The sequence below is a fragment of the Myzus persicae genome, unplaced genomic scaffold (assembly GCF_001856785.1).
Source record: "Myzus persicae strain clone G006 unplaced genomic scaffold, MPER_G0061.0, whole genome shotgun sequence".
Lineage (NCBI taxonomy): Eukaryota > Metazoa > Arthropoda > Insecta > Hemiptera > Aphididae > Myzus > Myzus persicae.
This window is the reverse complement of record NW_019104266.1, coordinates 883,292-905,533: the sequence shown is the minus strand read 5'-3', so window position 1 is coordinate 905,533 and position 22,242 is coordinate 883,292. Positions and strand designations below refer to the sequence as shown.

Below are 22,242 nucleotides of genomic sequence, written 5' to 3'. Positions count from 1 at the left end.
GTGGATTTAGAAAAAGTGGGTGATTTCAATTTAAATGTAAAAAGTTTTCCAGTTAAAATTCATAGAAATTTTTTAAAAAATGTATATTTTATAATTTCAATGACTGAAATGTATCAAGTTTTTTAATTTTCAATTTGCCAATTTGCTTGAATACCGGTAGAAGTTGTCACGTTTTACAATCATTCATATAATTTAGATTTTTAGATTTAATTAATTTTAAATTAAGTTTTTTTTTTAATTTGCAACAACTTTTTTTAAGTAGATGCCTACCTTATAAAATATATGAAATAGTTTATCTAATATTAATTCCACTAATTATATGATTCAATGTTGAAAAGTATCTATACAGAAATTAGAAACCTTCATGTCTTCTCCTTTTGACTAATAGTTATACCACTGTGTATTCGAACAGTCAATTTTAATGGACACTTCTTTTTTTCATTTGTGTACTTTCAATCTCATGATTTCGACACATTAAAAGGTTTTTTGATAAATATCTGTGAAAACGCAGTATTTCTCATATAAATAAGGAACTTTTTTAATGATTAAACGACTTCTACAGCTGTTAATAAATAATTAAGTCTGATGTCCAAAGAAAAGCACTTGTTTTTAATACTAAAGACGTGGTTGCAACTTGCAAATGTATGTATGTAATGTAAATATATAGACGTAACATTAAAATCAAATTTACATTTACGTACATGGTATACCAAAATAATATAAGAATAAAATATATAATTAAGGCATAATTCTATAGTTAAGCAACCTATCGATTTTTAAGGTTATTTTTTTCCAAAATATGTTTTTTACAAAAATGTAAAAAAAAGGTTAGACGGATTTCGTTTTATAAGTTATTGATGAAAAACTTAAGAAAAGACATTTTTTTCTCGTACTGCGCATTTAAAAAAAAAAAATACTTAGAATTGAATATTTTTTCAAATGTGTGGTTTTAACGACCAGTAGAAATTAAAAAATTGGTAAGTAGAAGATTAGGTACTCCGTAATTTAGTTTAAACAGTCCGAGCTAGCGTAGCAAATAGCATGACGTGAGTCATCTGGACGCGTATTACTTAATCTCATCATAGAGAATACCGCGTGCATTGTTAGCAATATTTTTGTTGTAAACATGATTACATTTTTGACATAACTACACCTTTAGGTACCCAGCATTTTTTGAATTATTTTTTTTTGAATCATACGTACTTCAACAGTTCAACGAGTTAAGAATGATGGTGCAAAAAAAAAAATTCCTACGAGTGGAGCCGGTAGGCGAAGCAGGAGCGACTCCAAAGACATGGTTGAGGGGGGGCTAAGTATAATTTTCAGAAAACTTTGAAAAATATTCAATTCTAAGTATTTTTTTTTTTAAATACATGTTACAAAAAACATTTACTTTTTGATGTTTTTCACCGATGCCTTAAAAAACGAAGTACGTCCGACTTTTTTTTACATTCTTATTCAATACCCTAAAACATGTATTCTGGAAAAAAGAACTTAAAAAATCGATAGGTTGCTAAACTAGAATTGTTCTCAGTTTCTCACGCCAATGGTGATATGTGACTACTTACAGATATCACTATATCAGTACTTATTTTGTAGTTTGTATTCTCTGTATTCAATAAGTCTATATATAGTTTAAGGAACAATTAATTCACTCTATCAATCTCCCTCACACTTTTCATTTTTTTTTTTTTTTATTATTTTTTTTTTTTGTTAGCATTTATAGCCAGTAACTATAACAGCTCAACAATTATTTCGGCTAAAGTGCAGTTTACCACCCCCTCACAATTTTTGATTTTTTTTTTTTTGAACTTACTTATATTAGCTATTTAAGAACGATGGTGCAATCAGAATTTGTCGGTCGGACTTAGTTTCGAAGTTATGGGCTCTGGAAGTTAGCAATTTTGATGAGCGCAACGCCGCGTTTATCACATCTTTTAAGATTCTTTTAATTTTTTTTCTTGAAACTTGCGTAGTTAAGAACGATGGTGCAGTCAGAATTTTAGTTATGGTTATATTATATAACGTAAAAACTACATATCTAATTAACTTATTTATACGCCTAGCGCCTAGGTTGTTGTTGTTAAATACAGTTGTTCTGTGTTCATTAGTTTTGAAGTTTTTAACTTACGGAGTTCACGAGTTTCGGTGTTTTACTCATGCTCACGGCGCTCTATTTTACCGCTCTTATAACAAATTTTTGAATTATTTTTTGGGGAAACATGTGTATTTCATTCTACGACATAACTTACCCTGTGACCTACTTGAGGTGGTGTCGCATAGCAAGTCGAGGGATATTTTTGATTTGCGGAGCGGAGCGACGGCGCCGAGGATCGTAGCGACGAGTGCCGCAAAACGTGTAATCTCTGCACATACTAAACGACATAACTTACCCTGTGACCTACTTAAGATTTTGTTGCATAGCAAGTCGAAGGATATTATATTATTTTAATTGTATGTCAATATCAATTTTCATAATAATATCAAATTATTTAAAATCGTATTTATAATTAACATATTATCTAAAATCATATTTATAATTAAATGAGTAAAAACACAAAATTTCAAATTTCAAAATTGACTACTTCGAAACGAAGTCCGACCGATGATTTCTGACAGCACCATCGTTCTTAACTCATTAATATACGCAAGTTTCAAGAATAAAGACGTGATAAACGCAGCGTTGCGCTCATGCAAAAAAAAACGCAAAATTGCTAACTTCCAAAGCCCATAACTTCGAAACTAAGTCCGATCGACAAATTCTGATTGCACCATCGTTCTTAAATAACTAATACAAATAAGTTCAAAAAAAAAAAATCGAAAATTGTGAGGGGGGTGGTAAAGTGCATTTGTTCCATTATTTCCGAAGTAAATACAATACAATACAAAAAGAAAGAAACATTTTTAATATGTACTTAATTGTATACACATATACATACATAAATTATATGGAAAATAGTACGTAGGTACCTATGCGTGTGGCACCCGCACCCTCATGCTTATATTATAACACTTCTGTGAGCTATGTATAAGTCACGAACTAAGATATCTTAGTTCGTGATATAAGGCACCTATCCTTAAAATATATAAATAAAAGAATTATACCATATTAAAATTTATTCTATTCATGAATAAAAATGAAAAATACCTACAACTATGGTTATTTATATTTTACTTAAATACCAACCTTAATACAATTTACTATTTAGTGAATTTATTACAAATTCAGTTTTTAAGCATGTACACACTGTATTTGAAGGTGAGGATAGGGGAATTCCGTTTTGCTAATCCGGTTACACTGTACGATACAATCTTTTATCAACCTGTTTTTTACATTTATTTACAACTTCAGTAACTCGTTTGCGACTTAGCGTAGCGTTCGTGTAACGTGTTGCCATTAATGTATCCTCCAGTAAAGTTTTTTATTTAATTTACAAAGTTCTTTCGATTTAATTGAAAGTCCTATACACACACACACATCGGAAATTATAATTGTATTTAACTGTCTATATTTTAAGTGAAAAATGTCGAGTTTTAAGCAAACGCCTTTAACCTGCAGCGGACACACCAGGCCCGTCGTACACTTGGATTTCAGCGACAACACCGACTATGGATATTTCTTAATATCTGCGTGCAAAGGTAATATATAAATTCCTTTGGTGCTGCTAGTATGATTTGTTTATTAAATTGTTTTTATTTATTGGTTCAGATGGAAAACCTATGTTGAGACAAGGAGATACTGGTGATTGGATTGGTACGTTTGAAGGCCACAAAGGTGCCGTTTGGGGGGTAGCCTTGAACAAAGAAGCGACAGTAGCTGCAAGTGGTGCTGCAGATTTTGAAGCTAAGGTATGAATACTATTTTTTTAATGAAATAAATAACTAGTTTCAGCCTTGAGTTTAACTTCCTTGTGTGTTATTGTTTATTTGCTTCCTAGATCATTGTACGTGTTTGTATATGGACATTGTTTTATTATTTGTTTAAATAATTAACAAAAATAAATGAATTAATTTTTTAATTTTAATAGTTATATCTATACTTAAATAATATTGACTGAAAAGTATAAAATGTACAATTATTATAATCAGTATAACCAATCAATTGATAATATTATATAACAAATAAGTCATAAGACATTAGTACAACTCTACTTAATAATGTATTTATTACATAGTTAACTTGGACTAATATGTGTTACAGGACCAAACATTATTTAGAATCAATATCTCTTTTAATATCTTGATAGTTTATATTGATTATGTCAGCGGTTCCTATCCTTTTTCATTCTACGCCCCCTTGTAAATTTACTAAAATCTCATTCCCCCTTAAATAAGAATTTAGGCAAATTTTTTTTTATAAGCCTTACAAATAAAACATACAAAATAACTATATATTATACAATACACAACTATTTACTTTTATTATTTTCATCATTTTAGAAATGTATTATAAATCAACTTACGAAGTAATAATATTAAATATAAAAAAAAAATATTGAATTTAAAAACAAAAATATTAACATAAAGTATAAATAATATCTCGGTCTATCGACTCTATTGTTATACCTAATATATAATTGTTATCTGATAATTTGAAAAGTAAAATAGTGTTTTCAATTATAAATAACATAATTATTTTTGTAATTCCATCATCGCTATATTCCTCTCCTCCCCCGAGCAGACTCTAAATACCCCCCTGGTTGGGAACCGCTGGATTATGTCATTTTAATTTCTCAGTTGATTAAAAAATAATATCCCTACACGAATTACAAACAAAACTGATGTTAGTTGACTTATAAACAGGGCTTAAAACCGTTTCCAAAAAAATTGGTTGTAGGAAATTTTGGAAAACCAGTAACGTTTATAGCCGTGTATTAGTTTTTTTTTGGTTACTGGTTAAAACAGGTTTTGGAAAATTCTAATTTTTCATGTGCCACCGTTGATAAATTTCATCTACTTGAGTCCATATACTCATTACCAGGGTTTGGATTTTATAGCACTTTAAATATTATCTTAAATATCGCTTAATAGCTTTTTAATATATAAAAAAAAACAAACATTCTCAGTAAAATATAATATATACCCAAATATGTTATCAAACTTATTATGTAAAAAAAATATACATTTATTTTCAAAGAGGGCACAGTGGCATAAGTAAATTTATCATTCCCTGTACAAAATATGTTAAGTCCTATTTGTTTCTAAGACTGAACAGTTTTTTGAGTTATAAAATTATGATAAGAGTTAAATTACACTTTTCTCCTTTTTTCTGTAACTTTTCTCTAGTTATTACTGTATTTACTGCCTATTTTTAAAATACTACAACAAGTTAGCTTTATTTCATCAAAAAATAGTTACACTTATGTTATAATATTAAATAGGTACCTTAATACCAGAGTCCAAGTTTTAAAGCACCTAAAACATCAAAATAAGTTTTCACTTTTCAGACTTCCATGTTTTTCCTTTTATACTATAAAATACTAGGTCGGCTTCCGAGCTCACCATTCTACTATCCACCCCCTGCACCGCCTCACCGATGCCATCTCATCTTCTCTCGAACTAAAAAAATACTGCTCGGGTGTCTTCCTTGACGTCGCTCAAGCGTTCGACAAAGTATGGCACTACGGACTCCTCTACAAACTAAAAACAAACTTTCCAGCCCCATATTATTTAATACTCAAATCCTATCTTACTCATCGTTCTTTCCAAGTAAATCTAAACAACTCAATTTCAAACCAATTTATGATTAACGCCGGTGTACCCCAAGACCTTTCTCCTCTTTTATACCTAATTTACACTGCAGATATACCTACAACCTCTTGCACCATCCTCAATACTTTTGCCGACGACACTTGTATCCTAGCCACCGATTCTGATCCTTCAATAACAAGCTTCAAACTCCAACACCACCTCAACTTACTCGAAAACTGGTTCACACTATGGAAAATAAAAATTAACACAAACAAATCCAGCCACATTACTTTCTCCCTTCGCCCAGACATTTGTCCACCAGTCAAGCTTTGTAACCAATTATTACCCCAAACCAATCAAGTTAAATACTTAGGACTCATTTTTGACAAAAGGTTAACTTGGAAAGACCACATATTCGACAAAAGAAAGAAACTAAACTCCAGATTACATCTACTACGTCCTCTCTTACTATCAAATTTAAACATCAAACTCAAAATCCTTATTTACAAAATTTTGATCTTTCCTCTATGGTATTATGGTATTCAAATTTGGGGTAACGCTGCCCCTAGCAACATCCAAAAAATACAATCATTTCAATCCATCTGCCTTCGCACTATTACAAAATCCCCCTGGTTTTTAAGTAACAAAACCCTTCACTCCGACCTGAGAATAAACTATGTAAACCAAGTCACTAAAACTGCCTACCAAAAACTCCACAAAAAATTTAGCTCCCATAGTAACCCCAACATTAGTTTTCTTGCTTCACTACACATCCCTGACAATCCCCCTCGAAGGCTCAAACGTAAATGGGTTAGAGACCTCCTCCATTAATTAATAAAATACCCAAGTAGGTAGCTCCATTGGGAGCCCTCCTACATCGTGCCATTTCATGTTATGTAATCCTCTTCATCACTATTACTTGTTGTGCTTAATTGTATAGTTGTATATTTTCATATTAAAAAAAAAAAAAAAAATACTAGGTCTATGTGCCTGTGCCAAGTACATTTTTCTAAAATTACAAAATAAATCATTTATTCTGACTGATCTTTTTTCTTAGAAAATATCTTTATTCCATTCAACTGTGTTAACACTTATTACAACTAATAAAAGAATTGCATTTAATAAAAATTAAAAAATGTCGATTGACTTTTTAGCTTTTCTTAACTTGAGCTTTATAGTTTCCGAACACCTTTTAGCTTCAAACTATTTTGCTAACAAATATTATTTTATATTGCTTATTGAAACCAGCAGTATACCAGGAAATAGGAATTAATTAATGTTGGTTTTCCCGTAATACTGCCTTATTATTAGAGTGTTGTATATTTTTTGCATCCCATGGCCAACTACAACTCGCACAACAAATATATGACAAAAATAGACAATTGAGTATTACTATTAAGGTGTAAGCTAGATAGTTTTAATTCTATTGTGGATATACACTGAGAAAAGAATCATAGTTAGGATTTGTTAGTAGATCACCTGCATTTGTTGTATTGTCTCGAGAGTTGTAAATATGTATACAAATTATTGAAAAGCACTTACAAATTTCATATTTTAAATTGTAGTAACACAATATAAGTCCAAATTCTTGAATCCTAGTTATTATTTTATTATGTATAATTTATTAATTATGAGTTTTTCCAAAAGACTCATGAAAATAAAAATTTTAAATTAATTTTTCTATCGACAATTTTATTCTGATTAGGTTATAGCCTGTATGATCATAAAAGTATATTAAATAGTGTGTATGTAGTCATAGCTATAAATTAACATGTAATAGGTATAATTCAATATTTCAATGAATTCTAAGTGCTTGAACAACAAGAAAAAGAAAAAATAAGACTAGAATTAATAACCACTAATCAGCATTTAACTGCCAAATAACTAACATAAAAGAAAGAACATCTGCAGGGTTGGCACAATCACTCCCACCTTGTAATTGGAAAGCACATTCAAATCTTTATTCTGAAATGACGAAAGTTCAAAAAGAACAAGCAAGTACAGAGTTTACAATTGCTGAACATGTTCAAAAAATCTCCACAAAATAAAAAAGATAGATTTTTGGAAAACAAAGGAACAATAACTTTTGAATTCTTTATAATAAATAAGGACTATTGCAGAACATTTTGTGAACAATAGGTTAGAACATTTTGCTTTAATCGTGTAAAATGGAGTCGTTTTTTTGGGAACGGGGATATTTTAACAATTTTTTTTTAGGAACACGTCCAAATAAGGGACATATTTTTTTTGATATATATGTCTTCGATTGTGGATTGTATAAATAACAGTTTACAACATCTCCATCGATTGATATTGTTTTTTTTTTTTTGAACATTTTCACATGAAATATACAATCTATACAGTTATGCACAATAAGTATATGTGAGATTTGAATAACAAAACATTATGAGGAGCCACCCATTAGCAGTACTGAACTTGGTATCCCAACAACTGAGCGAATGAAAAAGAGCTCTTTTTCATTCGCTCATTTACGTTCACTCTTTTTCTTTCGCTCAATTGCCGTAGAACCACTGAACTTGGAAGTCACTTTGTTATGGATTAAGTTAACTGACCTCTACATCATTTTCTTTTAAGACTTTGACCGGGGGTTTCCAATCTAAGGTGTTATATTTAGAAAACCGCAGCTTCTTCTACAGTTTTTATACCTTTTTATAGCTCTTTGAAGAGGATCAGATTTGAGATAAAGGGTGGAGCGCATTAGTGATTTTTTCGAAGTGTGATATTTTGAAATGCCTGAATTTTATTTTAATTTTAGTTTTTGCGATCCTCAAAGTTGAATCCTTTTATTCCATTACCTAACCTTGAGAAGAGATTTATATATTTGAAATTTAGTTTTTAAGGCTGAAGATTTATTTTTTTTTGAGATTTAAATTTTTAAAGATCTGGAGCGGGCATTGAGTATTAATTTTTTTAACATTTTGCCATCTTAGTCTTTTATTAAAATTTAGATCTAAATATTTAACTGGGTCAAGTAAAGGGATAGGTAGATTATTTAGAGTTATGTTAGGGCAAACTCCAGGTCTAAAGGTAAAGGTCATAAGAACGGATTTGCTATTATTTTATTTTATTCACCGTTTTCTGTACCATTCAGAGAGTAGGTTTTAATAAGATTGTAAATTTCTTGAAGCAATTACTGGATCATTGTGTACTGATATTATGACTTTGTTGTCGGAATAATCAGTGACAAGAGTATTTTGTAAAGAGGGACGAGGGTTGATCAGCAGCATAAATATTTAACAGTATAGGAAAAAATTGGTATTGTAAAAATATACATTTATCATTATTACATTAAATCTATATAGTTACTTTAAATATGAAATAGACTTCATTTCATATTGTTGAACCCCTCTGAATAGCGGATAATATTGCATTGATTGTCAGACTCCGCTATTTAGAAGTTTCACTCACACATTTTTAATTTTTGTTTTGCTATAAAATAAATAACTTTTTTTACTTTTAAATTTTTTTCCAACTTAAAATAGTAAAAGTAATTTTTATGATATGAAATAATTTGGCCTGAGATTTATATGCACTGATATATCTTTTTTGCAGTTTACTTTTACTTATTTGGTTAGTAATATTCACAAATTCCATCATATTGTTACAAATAATCTACTTTTTACTTTACTTGTGCCAAATTTTAACTGCAAAAACAAAACAATACATGTTTAGTAGCATATTAAACAAAAGCGATGTAAAATTATGGTAGACGCAGCATTTATTATACTCTTAATTTAAATTTTAATAAATCAGGGTTTTTGAGTTTGACAAATAAAATTTAAAAATTTAAAAGATTATTTATGGGTAAGACTTACGAGAATGATTTAGTTACATGTGATTAGTTTACACAAAAATAAAAATATGCATTAATGTGTAAATATGATGCATAAATTACATGACAATACTTAATAAAAACGTGCTTCAAAAAATAAGATGCTCCCATTTTTTTAAAATATAATTTATCATATTTGTATTGCATATTTTACTATTTTATATTACCTATAAATTTTGGCTAAGTAAAAATAATAGAACAATACTAAATTATATATGTTTATTCTTTTTTGATAATCAAATTGTTGATAAAAAAACTAATCTGGGATTTTTTTGTGGAATGATCTTTTGGAATTATAGGCGTTTCAAAAGGGGGGAAAAAAAGAAAAGAAAAGCATTGTAATCAAAAAATCATAATTAGCAAGTAATCATAATTATATTATAATTTATGTCATAAAGAATATTTACATTATCATTATGTAAAATTAAGCCTTTATTCTCGGAGTAGCTTTAAAAAATATTGATTCAGCAATCCCACTGTTTAGGGATTTTCAATATCTTAGTTTCCAGCAAATCCTAATTATAAGAATAGCATTCAATAAAAAGGTGTTTCAGAAAAAAATTAGGATACTTCAACTGTCACAGTAGAGCTGTTTTTCGGAACATGTTGATGAAAGTTAAGATTTTATTATGAAACGGTAGAAAATGTGTTATAAATTTAATAGAATTATAAAAATGATAAAAATATTTTCTTTTCGACATTTATTTAGTATATATAATAAAATTTAAGTTTTGACTAATTATTTTATCATTGCTTTTATTAAAATTTAAATAATATTAAGAAAACCATTTAAGTTTAAATAATTTAAAATAGGTAGCATAATATGATAATCTACAATTTGAAAGCATATTATTAAATTCCTACTTAAACAAGTATTATGGGTGAAGTGTACCCATTACAAACATTTTCAAGTATGGATTTTCTATGTTTTAATCTTCTAATCCTAAATATCTTAACTAATCAATTTATTTTATTGTATTTTCATGATAGTTGTTTTAGACAAACATTTTATATACCGTCATGCAGTATGTTGTTTTAAATTTTTTTGAAAATTACACAAACATACATAATGCATCTTACATCCCAAAAATATGTAGGCGATGCATTCACAAAAAACTTCAATAACATTTTTTATTTTTATATACCTATTGCTTAATTAGAATAATTATAAATTTAAATGATTCTTTAATAGCCACTAAATTAAATTACAATCAGTGTGGTATTTAAAAACTATTATATTGATATGAATTTTTTTTTTTAGAAATTCAAGTTATTTACTATATTATATAAAAAATGTATGTATAAAATCAGTGTTGTTTTAGATCATTTTAATTTTATATTAGTAATCTGTTCATGCAAGATATTTCATATTCATCAAGGATAAATGTTTGTAGAACAGGATATAATTTTGTTTATTTTAATAACATACAATTCTTTTATTATTTTATGACTTAAATAATTTATATAACAGTAAACAGCTAATAATAAATTCAGGTTTTTAATAAACAGATTCTAAACCTTGATTCAATTTTATAATATTATTTTATTTTATCGTCAAATTACTTTAATTTTACAATGAATAAATTATCTTGTACTTTTAAAATATACTACTTGAAGTAAATTTTTTATATTTTTATCAAATGTATGCATGAACTTAAGGGTATTTTTAAATATATAGAATTAACATATTATATACAAAGCTCTCTAAGTTATGAAATAGTCAAACATCACAAGCATTATTCATACCATAAACAAGTTTTTTTTATTATTAAATTCAACTTCAAAAATTTAACATTTAAAGACAGTTTACTTTTTTATTAAATATAAGTCCAAGGCTGGGCATAAATGAGTTAAACATTTTAAGTTTAGTTACTTTTAACTAAGTTACACAACAAGTTAGTTACTTTTTTTTAATAGTAAATTCTAACTTAGGGAGTTAGATTAGATAGAAATTTTTTTTTGTTTGAAGTAGGTACCTTAATATGAGTTGATTAATTGTATTTCACATTAAGTTATTTTTGTCTTAAAACCACAGATTTAAAATAATATATTGTATTTTGTAGGAAGTATTAAATATTGTTAATAAATATAGAAAGTAATAAATAATCAATTTTGTATGCCTGCACCAAAATTTAAGTTTTTAATTGCAAATGAAGCGTTGGATCCAACGCCCATCCAAGCGGGCAATAAAGTGGAAATCAAAAAAAAGTATGCCCATACAACCAGACACTGAAATCTATTCCACAGTCCTTACAAAACATAAACTTCTGGTTACATCTTAATCTTATATTAATATTATAATCTCCTTGCATGATGCATTGACGCGTGAAAAATTTTCTCATGAAATTATTTTCGTAGAATAATCTAGTTGTTGCCTAGATCACAACCTTACCTTAGTCGTGATCGATGGACGCAGAGGCGTGACAAAAACTAGTATGTGTGGCTCGTGCAGGAACACAATTTCAGTCTTGGGCAAAATGTGAAATCTGCCTTTGCCACACACTATACTATTGCACTAATGGTTATCATCAATTTTCGGGACTTACAGCACTTTTATCATAAAAAATATGCTCTAAAAATCCTTCAATACAATTTGTGAACACCTAAAAATATATTAAAATAAGTTAAAAAAAACCAAGACAAAAACTATCATCACACATTGTTCTATATTATCGTTTATTTTTTATACTTGAAAACATTTTAACTTCTTTATTATATTTCTTATAGAATTTCTAATATAAATTAAAAAATGTAAAAGATAACCGAAAAAAAATTGATTAATTTGGCCGATTAGTAGATGATCGAGCAAATACGAGTCTTGTTATTTATTACTAGGAAATATGATACAAAAGAGAATAATTATTTTTAATTCTAGCTTTACTCTGAACCAAAACACAAACAACTAGAAATTGACTGAAGTCTAAAATGTCTAGGTTTTTGTCAGTGGCACATGTTATCATAAATCATAATTAAGCAGAGATATGTAAAAAACAGCAAAACAAAATAAGCATATTTCAGATTTCATAATTGAACGTAGTGCTAACATGACACCATTTGCTAAATTTTATGTCAAACATGCTGAGCCCTGGTTATACTATTGCATATTCACAGAGTATATTATATATATTTTAAACAGAAAAGTTAGAGATCTTCATTGAGAAAAGAAAAATATAACTATTTACTCAGTATCCCATAGTCTATACACATTTCTATACTCATTAATCTCAATTTATTGATTAATAATGTTTAAGTCAATGTTAATAGGTATTCCTTATTATTATATTTGTACTCATTCATAGAATTACAACTGGATTGGATAATACTTGATATTATATGTGTAGGTAATTAATTATATTCTAATAATTATTATTTTGGTTACTATAATTTTATATTTTCAGTATGGTATGCCCTTATGTATAATAATATTATATTATCTTCTTTTAGATTTTCAAGTTCTTTAATCCTATTTAAATGTGGATAAAAAAGAATTTAGACATTTGTGTTCATTAAACTTATTATTTTTCTACAATTCTAATTTTTTAATTAAATTTAATGTTTAAAAAGTGGACATTTTGATTTGATTATCATATTCTGGTTTATAATTTACACATCTGATTTCCTAAATCCCAATGAATTGAAAATAACTTAAATAAATTGAGAATAATATCAGTTTATCTTTTACATAATAGTAGCATTAAGTATTATATAATAGGTATTATAACTTTTTTCTCATTAATAATATCAAATAAATAAAAACTGTACGACACAAAAAATATTATCTTCTTGTAAACCTTTGATGTCTACTAAAACTACAGACTGAGTGGTTCTATCCCTCGCAAAACGGTTTTTGCACTTGTAAGGCAAAGACAGCATTACGAGTGTAGGATCCTTTTAACTGCATCATATTATGTATTATATAATAATAAATTGTCAATCAAGTATCATTTTACTAATATTTAAAAAATACATAATAAAATGCAATTGTTCTTTAAACATAATTAACTGAATTCAAAACAGAACTATGTTGACTTAAATTGTTTGAAAAATAATAAGTGTCAACTATATTTTTTTATTTTATATCCATGTATAAATATATATTATTATGTGTTACTATATGTTTATTTAGAACACAATTTTGTTATCATTAAATCCTTTAGTTAGAACTACAATCTCTAAATAGTGCATTAAAATAATTTAATATGAATTTAATTAGGTAACAATAAATAATTAACAACAATAAATATTATAATTTATTAAAAGGCAACCAAAAATATTCTTAAAAAAGTCAAATATTTGAATTATTTGTAAATGTTTAAACTGAGTATGTAATTGTGTAAATAATGACTATTCTAATAACTATCAACTATTAAGTGCAATTATAAAAATTAAGTATAGCTATTGAATTTTATGTTCCAAAAATAAATTTATTCTCTAATATTTTAAAATTACATAATTTGGAATATTTTCAATTAATATATTTTTAATTTTCAGATTTGGGATGCAAAAACGGGTGGTGAAGTACAATCTTTTCAACATAAACACATTGTAAAAAGTGTAAATTTCTCAAGAGACAGCGTTTTCCTTGCAACTGGCTCCAATGAAAAATTGCTCAGAATATTTGATCTCAACAAATCAGCTGGTTAGTATTCTATACAGGAAAAGTTATACGTTTTAATGGACATTATTTATTAGAGAGGAATGAATTATATATGGGCATATTAGTTTTAGTGACAATATTATTATACCTTTGTTGTTTTTTTCTAATATAGTACTATCCAGTCTTATCAGGAACTGTTTTCTCATGCATTTAAACAACACTATTATCTTTGTATATGATTTTCATTCAAGGCCCTCCACTTCTAATGTTCGTAACAGTAGCTCAAGCCAATAAACTTTACATGGTCGATCTGTCACTGGCCTATTGGCCTTGGATTATTTTATAATAGCAAACTGTTTTTATATCCCACCCCAGCCTAAATATAATAGTATTATGAAAAAAGGAGCAATTGTACAGGTATTGAGAGGGGCAATTGTTATATTTCTTTTCCCTAAGGCATTTTTTTTTTACTCATTAAAAATAAAACTTTTATTAATTCCAATACACATTTGTTTTCGAAAATAAAAATTGATATTTTACATACCTAGATTATTTATGAACATCATATTACATTTGAAAGTTATTGCTAACACTTTTCAAACCCCATTCTGCACAAAATAGTATTAACTATTATTTTTGTGGTTTTTAACTATTGACTTACATTTTGGAATATTATTGGAGTATGATATCCTTGTGTTCAAATTTAAATAACTATTTAAACAATTTTAAGATGTCGTATAATATTATACTACACGCTATATGTATTAAATAAAAAAATTCTGGGAACAGGTTTTCAAAAAAATGTTAATGAATTAGCTTTTATAAAAATTGCATTATATAATTGGATATTTATTAGAATTGGATAAATACTCATTACAAATTTAAAATTTTGTGAGAATTAGGAACTAGTTTATCTATGTTTTGATAATTTTTTACAATATCCATTAAATAACTTGTAGATATCTACAAATAGACAAAAAAATAATCATTGTAAAACAATAATCATTTGCATCTTAAGCACATTTTACATTATTGAGAAAATATTTTTGATATTATTATTAATTTTCTTTTTATTGTAGTCAACAATATTTTTAATTATTTTCAATCAAGGGTGTCAGAGTCAAAACCACGTTTTTAGTACAAAATCTTGTACAGCAAGAAAATTGCTCATAACTAATGAAACAGTCAGATTTTAACAATTTATTATTATTCGAAAGATAAAAGTCGAATTTAGCTTTATTCGGGTTGCATTAGACTTAAATTTGAAAAACTCTACTTACAGAAGCTATAATGAACATCACAAATTATTGAGTATAATAAAATGTATATAGCACTTTGGTATTTAAAGCTAATTTTGAATTTTTAAATTTAAATAACTGTGGAATTTGCTCTGCTGTATAGTATGTGTTGAGTCTATCTCGTCATTGGGTATGTTAAATTTGAATCCAATGATACAGGTACTCATTGTATACAAAACAAGATTCTGACCAGAGGTCTGTCAAATAAGTCTATCTTGTATTTCAAGAGATATTATTAATATATTAATTTATATATATATATTACAATTAGAAATTTATTTTTCTAATAATATTAAAAATTGTAATTTTTTTTTTTAAATTGCTAAAAAAGTTCATCAACATTTGATCTTGAAATGTTTATCATATTAATCTAATGAATAATTTTAGTAGTTACGAACGATAATAAAAAAAAACATTACTTATGTATTTTTAAATTGTTATAAGAAAAACTTATGTCAGCCTTGCAATTTTTGTCAACTCTAAAAAAATCTAAAATTTCCAAAATGTCATATGCCATTAAAATAGAAATAGCCTAAAATCTGTCTTAATATTTTGTATATTTAATTCTGTAAAATAGAAAATGTATATAAGTTATAATGAAATGTTTCAAGTTTCTATTATATTAATATTTTTTGAGTGACAAAGATCATTTGTTGAGAAATCATTATTTTATGTGTAAATATGACTTTTTTACAACAAAATGATTTAATTTTTTTTTTTTTTTTTATACCATAATATATCATAAAAAATCAACAATTTCCAATGTCTAAAAATAGCAAAATATTTTGAAAGCTGTATCATACCTAGGGAATTGTAAGAGGTTCCTACAGTTTTTCATTTTTAAATTGCAACTACAATTTTTTTAGTTTTGACCACCTCGAAGTACTTAAAATATCTGATTTGCAACCAGAAACCACTTTGAAAGTTAAACATTGATGCATATTTACTTATTTATAATGTGGTGATATATAAAAACACTACAAAATATTTTGCTGTAAAATTAAAAAATTTATTACTCTACCAGAATACAATAAATTATGAAAATCCAACTATTCTAACGTGCGATTGTTTTTAGACACTATTACAATTCTATTGTAAGCATTGTATTTTTTTTCCAACAACAATTATTATTCTCTTTTTAAAATCGGTAACTATCTTCTTATATAAATAAAAAAAATTTTTTTAATTTAAGAACATACAAATATTTGTTTTAATTTTTAATAAGAAATGATGCTTATAATTTTTTTTTACAAATTTAAATGCATTTTTATTGATTTTATAAGTATTTCGATTTGATTTTATTCATAACCCTAGTTATTTTTAATATTATTTAAATGTCTTATAATAATTTATAGAAGCTGTTACTACATTCAATGGACATACGTCTGGTATAAAACATGTCATGTTCTTTCAAAATGATAGAAGGATAATTTCGTGTGCTGATGACAAGACAGTTAGAATTTGGGATCCCCTGTCTGGACAAGTGCGTCAAAAAACTTGAAATGTTGCACCAATTTCTTTTTATTAAAATACCTAATTTATTATTTATTAAGGAAATTCACAAGATGGAGTTCAGTGCTATACCAACCAGTTTAGAAGTGTCCAGAGACGAATCTATTGTGACAATCGCACATGGAAATTGTGTCAGTTTTTGGAACGCTGAGAGGTAATAATTATTCGGGTATTCATATTTTTATAGGATTAAATTTAATAATTATTTATGTTAATTTACAGTTTGTCAAAAGTCAATGAAGTCACTGTGCCAACACTCGTTAATACTGCATCATTGCACAGAGACAAAACTATGTTTGTGTGTGGGGGGGAAGATCTTAAAATGTATAAATTTGATTATACCACCGGAAAAGAAATCGGTAAGTGTGGTGAATTTGAACGCCAACCAAGTTTTTTAACGTATATGTTTAATTAATTTTACTTTCAGAATCATTCAAGGGTCATTTTGGGCCTGTCCATTGTGTCCGCTTCTCACCTGACGGTGAGCTATATGCTTCCGGCTCTGAAGATGGAACTTTGCGGTTGTGGCAGACAACCATTGGAAAGACATATGGATTATGGAAGTGTGTTGACAAAGTAGGCTCACCTCAAGATTTACACCAACAAGAAATAACAGCCATCTAATGTTTTAAATCAAATGCAGCACATATTTCATCCAAAGCCAATTTATTTATGTTACTGAAAATTTAATTTTCGTTTATATAAATCACTTAATGAATGACCAAAACGTTACCAGTCAAAAAATATTTATCATTCTAAAATCTTATCAATGAATATTTTCAAATCAATAGCAGTTGATTACATAATTGTCAACCTTTAATTTATAATGAATCATATATTTGGTAAAACATGATAATATTACTTATCAATTGTGTACCCTAATAATGTATGAAATATTTTTCTCATGATGAATTAAATATGCCATAAGATTTAATTTTTTCCATTCACACTATCATGTGTCGAATTTTAAATTAATAAATCTTTTACTTTTTAGACATACAAACATAGCATACTAGAATACTTTGTGTTTCCAATTGCAATGTCAATGTCTTATTACGTAAAGAAAATACAAAGTTAAAAAAATCAACTAAAAGCTGATTTCTTTTTTATTTTACTGTGGGGTACGAAAATGTTTGTAATTATATTTATTTCCAAACAAATTGTTTAAAATTGTAATTATTGTGAAATATTGTTATTTACTTACTATTGCTTGGAACAAGACTGTATCTACTGTGTTCCAATTTTATGAATGCAGATTATGTCTAATACGCGGTTTAAGTTATTTTCCAAGTAACTAAATTGTTTTTACAACTTGATAATAATTTTTTTATTTATTAATATATTTATTTATACCGCAAGACTTAAGATCTTAATATTATGAGAAAGGACTTTGAAATAAACAATTTATTTATGTTTTTCAAAAATGTATTTTTATTGTCTAGTATATCAATTCTTTTTTCTCAGCAGTCTTGATCTATACTTCTCATTTCACATTATCCACTTGACAATCCAGTAGTTCCGTTTACCTACAATTGGTAAAATACATTAAACATTTATACTTAAATAACTTTTATGATAGTCTAAGAAATCAACAAGGTTGAAAATATTGGTAAACAATAAATTTCTTTAATGAGTTTAAAATTTAATTTTTTTGGAGAAAATGATACATTTAGGATACTACAATGTACTAAAATATTTATAATAGAAGATAATTTTTTTAGTTCTTTGTATTATTTCTCTTTTACCTCTTGATTTTTTGGACATAAAATTAATTTAAGAGAACTTTTTATAAATATTTTTACTAACCAACTCTTACTAAAGAAATGTTATTAGGTAAAATGTGTATAGACAAAGTTACAATTTCATCTATATTGGTTATTCTTTGATGGTTAATATAAAATCCACCAGCTGAAATTATTCGATATGCATCTCCTGAAAAAAAAAACATAATTATTAATTTTCTATTTATTTTAAACAATAAATTAAGAATATTACTATCTGTCAAAAAACATTTTGCATTCATTGCCATTTTCAGAACAGTAATGCCAGGTTCTAGCATTAGTTCAACAACAGTTGCCCCATTAAATATTTTTAAAATATCATTAACACTCAATGTACTAAGGGTTTCAATGTTGTTGTCATATAACGCCGATGTTGCAACTAATGCTTCTTGAAGACCCTCTTCTAAAAACGTAGACACAATAATCAGTACAGGATAATTAAAAATATATACACTATAATCTATACCTCCATGCACTAAAGTGGTAACTTGCCGTGCCAATGATTCATGAGGAATTCGTTTATCAGGAGTAGCCTGAACAAAAAAATTAAAAAGTGATCATTCTTTTAATATTTTATTAATATTTACTTTGTGTCTTCTCATCAGTTCAGCTATTTCAGGCAGTGAAAGGAATGTAAACATTTTTAATAGTTTCTCTACATCAGCATCTATTGTGCGTATCATAAATTGGTATAGTTCAAAAGGTGAAGTCCGATCTGAGTTCAGCCACACAGCATTTTGAGCTGATTTACCATACTTATCCCCAGAGTCTGTGGTTATTAATGGTACTGTAAGTCCTGTAAAAAATTATACAATTACACATGCTTTATGTTAGTTTATAGTTGAGAAATTAATAGCTTGCACATACATGTTTACCATAAAATAAATATTATTTGGTAGGCGATAAGTAACTTAACATTTCATAATTGAAACTATTTTTTATATAATATAAAATAAAACTTAATTTTTTGTAAGTTTTGTCAGTATTTTAACAACAAAAAGAGAATGTTTCAATAGTATATAATTAAACCATGGTTAAACAATAAATATAAACAACATATAACTATGTATATAATTCATGAATCATGTACTAATGAAAAACAATTAGTTTACCATAAACTTGAGCATTTTCTTGTCGACTAATTAGTTCTTGACCAGACATAATGTTACCCATTTGATCATTTCCTCCTAACTAATATAAAATAAAAAGATATTTTTTATAAAATTTAAAAAAATTATTTTGTCATACTGACTTGAAAACAACATTTGTATTTTTTAAACAAATGTAGCCAATCATAAGCTTGAAAAGTCTGGTAAGTGAACTCTGTAAAACTCATCCCACTACCAGATAGACGAGTCTTAACACTGTCCCTGGACAACATGGTACCCATCCTGAAATGTCTACCAATATTGTTCATGAAGTCTATGACCCCAATACCTTCATACCATTCCATATTATTAATTATTCTAGAAACAACAAATTATCATAATTATTTTAAACCAGTAAATGTTTATTACTAAAATAAAGCTCACATAAAAAACTTGAACAATTAATTTTAAATTATTTTAATAAAAAAATCAAGCCAAGTCAACAAGAGTACCTCAAAATGCTCACATTGGCTCTGGTAGAGGATCTTTTTGTTTCCAGAAGTATTTTGCATGATTGTCAAAAATGGATTGTAGGCTGTGGGTAATGCCTTTAATGTTATGGGATAAAGTCTGTGAAGACTGTTTATCTCGATCTTTTGATTTTCCACTTGGATCACCTATTTGAGCTGTAGCACCACCAATCTAAAAATTAAAATATAACTTAACAATTTATAAGACCACTCACAAAACGACTAATTAATGGATGACTGACCAATGCAATAACTTTATGGTTGGCACGCTGCCAATGCAATAGATTTATAATGACCAATAAGTTTCCTATATGTAAACTGTCTGCTGTCGGGTCGAATCCAGCATAAACACATTGGTTTCTTTTTGTCAATAATTCAATTATTTCATTACTGGAATATAATAATAATAATAATAATAATAATAATAATGGTACAATAATTTTGTTGAAATACTAGACTAGGTGCGAACAATTAAATTCGTAGTCATGATTTCGGAAGTTTTCTGCTCTCAAAATCATCCACCCACATTTAATTTTTCACTTTATTTACCTAGAATTATCGGGAAACATGTTTTGTATGATTTGTCGTTCATACAATTTCAACACGTTCCTATTCGAGTAGAATCGTTGGATACGATGATGACTGTGTGAAACGTCGTAAATGCGGCCGACAGTTGCCACTAGCAGGCGCTTGGATAACAGACAACGGCACATTTTTCCAATAAATTGTGTACCAAACAAGCAATAATTGAACAAACGTCAATGATGGCAATGGGTTTCTTTAGCACACGGTTCGGAAATTGTACTGAAATAGTGAAATAATATCATATCACACATTATGGAATGAGGAAAATGAACTTACTCTGGGAGTGTGAACAACCAAATATTATATACTGTCGTACATAGTATTTGGGACAACTTACTGCCGATAGCCGACAGATAAATAGGTAATGACTAATAAGTTATAACTTATAACTCTAAAATATACAACTGGAAATAGGCATAAGGCAATAGGCCATAGCATAGTAAAAAGTTTTTATGTTCGGAGGCACTCGGCAATAATATTAGATTTAGATAACATGACCATAACCCATAAAGATAATGATGTGATAACGATTTACAAAAAACGGTTCAAAAATCAAAATCAAAGACCTATTTTATAAGTTTTAATAAGTGTTCAAAATCATTGTCAGATAAATACCGAAGATTTTTCGTCATGCTTTGTATAGACAAAGTTATTATGACGAAATAAATTAAAACTATATTAGTAAATAGGTAGTTTTAATAGTTTTTTTTTTTTTAAATTATTGTCGTCGATAAAATTTTTGTCTCTATCAAACTACTAGAAAATGTAAAACAAATTTCTCATAAGTTATTGTTTCTGGAAACTGGAAATTAAAAAAAAAGTTATATCCACAGTATCTAAGATTTGAAATTTTCATACAATAGATCCTTTTTGAGTTTTCCTCCCTTTAAACAAAAGAGTATAATTATTTTTTAAGAGAGATTTTATTTTTTAGTGAGACACGGATATTTACCCGTAAATTAACAAATTCTCATACAACGATTTTCTTATTTTGTTATAATTCAAAAACGAATAACCGTAGTCCGTAGATACTTTATACACATGTTTATTTTATAATTTTCTACACATTATACAATTTTCAAAATATTTTGAATGGTTTTCAGCTTTTTATAAACATTTGAAATTTGAAATTTTTTCTATAACTGTTCTTTATTGGGTCAAAAAGCTTGAACATTTAATACAAGGTTTTCATAAGTTGTTATATTACCTATCAGTTGAAGAATATTTGAGATGAATAATGATATTTTATAAGTACCTATAGATTACAAGATTTTAACATAGGTAACTCAGCAGAGTATCCATGGATA

General features: G+C 27.3%; 2 protein-coding genes across 4 annotated transcripts; one reads left to right on the top strand and one right to left on the bottom strand.

The window, feature by feature from the left end:
* The first annotated feature begins 3,524 nt into the window (after positions 1-3,524).
* Positions 3,525-18,267, top strand: LOC111040633 (serine-threonine kinase receptor-associated protein). The gene is made up of 7 exons (XM_022324603.1): positions 3,525-3,639; positions 3,710-3,849; positions 14,036-14,183; positions 16,795-16,922; positions 16,993-17,105; positions 17,174-17,310; positions 17,379-18,267. The coding sequence occupies exons 1-7, from the start codon at positions 3,525-3,527 to the stop codon at positions 17,573-17,575; spliced, it is 978 nt and encodes a 325-aa protein (XP_022180295.1). The 3' UTR covers positions 17,576-18,267.
* LOC111040632 (tyrosine--tRNA ligase, mitochondrial) lies at positions 17,979-21,439 on the bottom strand. 3 transcript variants are annotated; one of them, XM_022324601.1, is made up of 11 exons: positions 21,212-21,439; positions 20,900-21,128; positions 20,593-20,740; positions 20,347-20,522; positions 19,985-20,198; positions 19,845-19,923; positions 19,320-19,528; positions 19,199-19,265; positions 18,947-19,135; positions 18,758-18,883; positions 18,440-18,477 (listed from the first exon to the last, which is right to left on the bottom strand). In XM_022324601.1, exons 2-11 carry the CDS (start codon positions 21,061-21,063, stop codon positions 18,440-18,442), a joined length of 1,410 nt encoding a protein of 469 aa, XP_022180293.1. In that variant the 5' UTR covers positions 21,064-21,128; positions 21,212-21,439. The 3 variants fall into 3 exon arrangements, with proteins under 3 accessions (XP_022180291.1, XP_022180293.1, XP_022180292.1); XM_022324600.1 differs by having other exon boundaries at positions 20,900-21,154; positions 21,212-21,438; XM_022324599.1 differs by lacking the exon at positions 21,212-21,439 and having other exon boundaries at positions 17,979-18,477; positions 20,900-21,063.
* Positions 21,440-22,242: the final 803 nt, after the last annotated feature.